Below are 4,547 nucleotides of genomic sequence, written 5' to 3'. Positions count from 1 at the left end.
CGCTCCATCAGGAGTTCATCTCATGAGCCCAGGACAGAGTGAGTGACTTTCTCTCATTTCTCCAATATAAATTATATTAGCCAAGTTCCTGGAGACAGACAGATGCGCACACACACACCCCATCTGTATATCCATTATATCCATACATTATGTTAGACTTATTAACTCTAAACACATACATTCATTAATTGGATAAGCTTGCTCTTGCAGTTCATGAACTGCAAAACTTTTGATATTCATCTAAATATTTTGTCAGCAATGTGTAGAGGAATGCAGCCTAACTTGCATTCACTTTAAACTATTATAAAATCTTAACATATTTCAAAAGTGATTCTCCTCCAGCAATCTCAGAAACATGATTTATTGACTAAATTCAGTTTGTTCTCTGTTAATGAAACTTGGTTTTATGGGCTTTGTTGCGGGTTGGAAGAGTGTGGAGAATGTACGAAAGCTGATGTCTGATCATATGGTAAAGAAAGTTGATCTGGTTGCCTTATTGTCATAGACCAGTGATGCTTTTCTCTTTATGATTGCAAGAGAGGGGCAAGGTACCAAGAAATTAAATCTACATTATATTGCAGATGAAACATATTTTAGAAGCTGGATATTTTGTTATCTAGTCTTATGAGCGCACCAGTTTGGATGCATTAAAAAGCAAGCAAACAAAAACGTCTTCAAATGCTCCAAGAACACCTTATTTGGTACAGTATTTCATACCGAAACAAGAAAACTGACATACAGTCAACGAGGCTATGCATTTCCACAGCTTCAGGTTTCAAGGACTTAGCCTAAGTGGCGGCTTCATAAATCCTGCTGACTGCGGTAACTTTGAGCAAACTTCTACCTCACTGGAAAAGTTTCATTGCCAAACTATATAACCACTATAAAGGGACACAATGGAGCAATAAAATATTCATCTTACTTTACGCAAAATACAGAAGATGGAAGGAATCATAGGAAGCATGGGGTGCAGAGAATCATTTAGCAGATCATAGAGGCCTCTTCACTGGAAAATGTCTGAAAATATCTAGTCTTCACAGATGTTTCTGTGATACTCGCTTTTAGTGTGACTTTACCTGTATCAAGGACAATTTAGCAAAGAACAAGAGATCCCATCCAAGGGAAGAAAACTTCTAAGTTTCTCTCCAGTGCAAGGACAGTTTCCTTGGAGAAAAGGAAGGATCCTAAAAAGCTTAATGTGCCAGTCATTTAATTTAAAGCACACTGTATAAGACAGTACCTAAGTTTCTCATCATCATGTGACAGCTATACATGCATACAGGAGCGTAGTTAATAAGCAAAATCTTCCCCAAAGAACAGGGCTGCCACCGCGACCAGGTCATTCTAGTAAACCTACATTTACTTTGAGCTGTAAGATTAATGCCTTTTGACCTCTTTTGAGAAACTCTTATCCTAGCAGGCAGCCCTTTGAACTTCTAGAAATCTCCCAGAACAGTCAACAATTACATAGCACATCATAAACACACAAACGAGTTATCAGAGGTTAACGAATTTCACCTTGCTGCCAGTTCATAGTGATGTTCGCAAATAGAATCCACTTTCCCTGCTTTTAAAAATACCTTTACTTCTCTTAATTACTTTTTAAGTGCAGGGACACCAAAAGAAGTCACTAAGTGTTTTGAGTTCTAGCATTTCTCTAAGTAAGAAAACCCTGCAAGCTCCTTTCAATAAGCAAAATGTCTGTAATACTGCTTTTTTTTTTTTGCACATGCAGTTTTAACTTTGTACGAGGAAGTCTCAAAAAAGCCATCAGTTAGTCTAGTAACTCTATGATGAACTTAAAAAGTGTATAGAGACTAAAAACAACCAACTAAACAACAACAAAAAAAGACACCAGACATGCTAGAAACTGAACAGTTCCTCCCACCTGTATCATTATGCATTATTCCTAGTTTTGCTAATTTGACAGAAACCTTTATTTTCCACTTACGAAAAAAAAGAACAACCCAACTTTGATAAGACAAAATTTGACTGCAACAAAATAATTCTGCATTCAGTCAGCGATAACCTGCACTTCACCAGCTACTTGGAACTCCTGCGAAAACCGCGTGAAGCGCTGCCGGGTGCACCGAGCTCTGCTACCCTCGCAGTGCCACCTGGTGGGTTTCTCTGCACGCTCTCGAGGGACTTTCCCGACCGTGATGGAAAATTCGGATTCCTGCACAGGTCCGCCTTTTGCCTGCAGCGCACGTCGGTGGCTTAGGCTTGCCAGGCGCACAGCGATGTGTGTGAGGAGATGAGTGTGCGATTGCCACGTTCACCGAACACCCTGCAACTGTTGCTGTTGAGGCTCACTAGCGAGAAGTGCTTCAGCTGCCCGTTCCTCCAGGCAGCAAACATATTACTTTCAACTTTCCAACAACCTGGAGATCCTCCTGCACCTTTGATAAGGGCTACAAGCTTTCCAGGACTTCAGATTTCAGCAGCTAATTAAAAAGCTCCTCAAATCCTGCTTAATTCCTACACCGTCACCAGTTTCACAGGTGACCAAATAATTACCTTCAAAGGACTTGCAAGACATTAGTATGTATCAGAAGATGCTATCAAGAGCAAATAAGGTATTGCCATCACAGCCTTTCCCTTGTTTTTGTCTTTAAAATTACTCTTGCGTAGTTAGTTTAATATTCACACTAGAATCAACACATGGAAGATCAGGCCTTTAAATTTTGATTGTTAGTGAAAGCAGCTTCCTGAGGATATTAATCGTGAACTTCCCCAAATAACTTATTTCCCTAACTAAAATATGAAGTCATTCACTATCCCAGCTTCTTTCATCTCTATTGTAAAAATGTCATCAACATTTTACACACATTACACATTTATTTTATAAATATTATACTAGCATGGGGCTTTAATTGGACAAATTATTTTACTTTGATATACTTCAGCATTATACTTCAGAATAGTAAAATTACCTTTCTACCATGTTTTCCTTTTCAACCATTTCTTGAAAATTTTAATTTCTATTTACAAAGCCAGAACATTATAATTCACAAAGCACATCCCAAGTACTATCAGTCAGTTTTGAACATTTTAAATTAAAGAAAAAAAAACATTTAAACATCCTTATTTTCCTATTTTCCAACCAGATATAGATATGTTATAAAACAAACTGTTGATTTGAAGAGCAACAAGAGCTTATATATTTTTTTTTGAATTCTACACAAGTATCCTCCAGTGCTTCATAGGGACAATTTAAGAGAGCTTAAGTCAGAATTCAGAAGGCCAATTTTGAGAGCAAAGTCCGACAAGAATACTGATGCAATAGAGCAACTAACACTGAAATGCATCGAGCTTCACTGCTCCACTTACACACAGGAACTTGCAGAATAGGGGAACAAGTTATTAAAGGATCAATGGAACTGTTCTAAAGAAATATCTCTAGCAAAAGTAATCATATTGGTCTTGTTTAGGAAGCGGTGTTAATAGCAGGCAAAAAAATTACTTCTGGTACAATCTTTTTGGGGAAATGAACCAGACAGTGCTCGTGTGAATGCATGCTAGTTTTATATGTCAATCCCCTTTGTCTACACCTGGCCACTCCGTTCTCCACATGTGAGGTAGCAGCCAGCAGTCACAGTGCCATCACCTTTTCATTCTGATACTGGCACAAGGCTACTTTTTCCCTTCTGCAGTCAGACTGCTCAGAGGGGAGCACCCTGACAGATCCCTTAGCACGTGCTGAGAGAAAATGCATCTGCCAAGCTTGCAAAAGACTTCCTTCCTTGGATTTTCTTGTATTTCAAAGCCAAGAAAGAATAAAACAAAACAAACTTATCTCAAATGGAAAATGAGCATAATGATTTATGAAGCATTTATGATTTACATACTTACATTTTTGTCTACCAGAATGAGCCACTGCAGCTTCCAGCGCATCGGTTACTTGGCTGCAGGTAAAAGCTAAGCACCAGTGAAGCTACTGGAGCTACCTAAACACAGAATGGCCTGTGGTTTTCTGGGAGCGCTGACAAACCGGAGGTGACCAGGAGCAACGAGCTCACAGCAGGGGCCGGCAGAGCCGAATTTAACAAGGGATAAACTATGCTTGGGTTTCAGCCTCGGCTACTAACACAAAGGGGGCTGAAGCCTCACCCGACTTAGCAGCGAGCACCCGCACGCCACAGCACGCCACAGCACGGCACAGCCCGCCTTGCAGCACACAGCCCTTGAGGAACTCCAGCCCAACTCCCTCTCCCCGCTCAAACAACGCCCCCTCACAGTGATCGCTGCCCCCTAGCGGCAGCACGCACCGCGCGTGCGCATCGCGAGCGCGGGGGGCGGTGCTGCATTTCTTCTCCGTCCGGGAGCGGTGCGCCATGGCCAGCGGGGTGAGGCGGCGTGGGGATCCGAACTTTTTTTCTTACGAGCGTAGCGGTCTTATCGCTTTTCCCCCTTTTTGTCCCCTAAGAACGCGCTTCCGGGAGGCGGTGCGGGGGTATGCTCGGCACCTCTCGGGTCCCTCGCGCCGGGAGGCCGGAAGCGGCGGAGGGCCGTGTGCGGGGCTGCTGGGCGGGCCGGGGGCGCTG

General features: G+C 42.1%; 1 protein-coding gene across 1 annotated transcript in view; it reads left to right on the top strand.

Moving 5' to 3' along the window:
• The first annotated feature begins 4,248 nt into the window (after positions 1-4,248).
• The window catches only part of LOC100544708 (alcohol dehydrogenase class-3), an 8,323-nt gene continuing 8,024 nt past the window's right edge, over positions 4,249-4,547 (top strand). The window contains exon 1 of the mRNA XM_010710022.3: positions 4,249-4,349. Coding sequence (XP_010708324.1) covers positions 4,338-4,349 — 12 coding nt within the window. The 5' untranslated portion in view covers positions 4,249-4,337. The remainder of the gene's footprint in view (positions 4,350-4,547) is intronic.

Source organism: Meleagris gallopavo, chromosome 4 (assembly GCF_000146605.3).
Source record: "Meleagris gallopavo isolate NT-WF06-2002-E0010 breed Aviagen turkey brand Nicholas breeding stock chromosome 4, Turkey_5.1, whole genome shotgun sequence".
Taxonomy (NCBI): Eukaryota; Metazoa; Chordata; class Aves; order Galliformes; family Phasianidae; genus Meleagris; species Meleagris gallopavo.
Note: the sequence above shows the minus strand (reverse complement) of the source record. Positions and strands in the feature narration are given on the sequence as shown.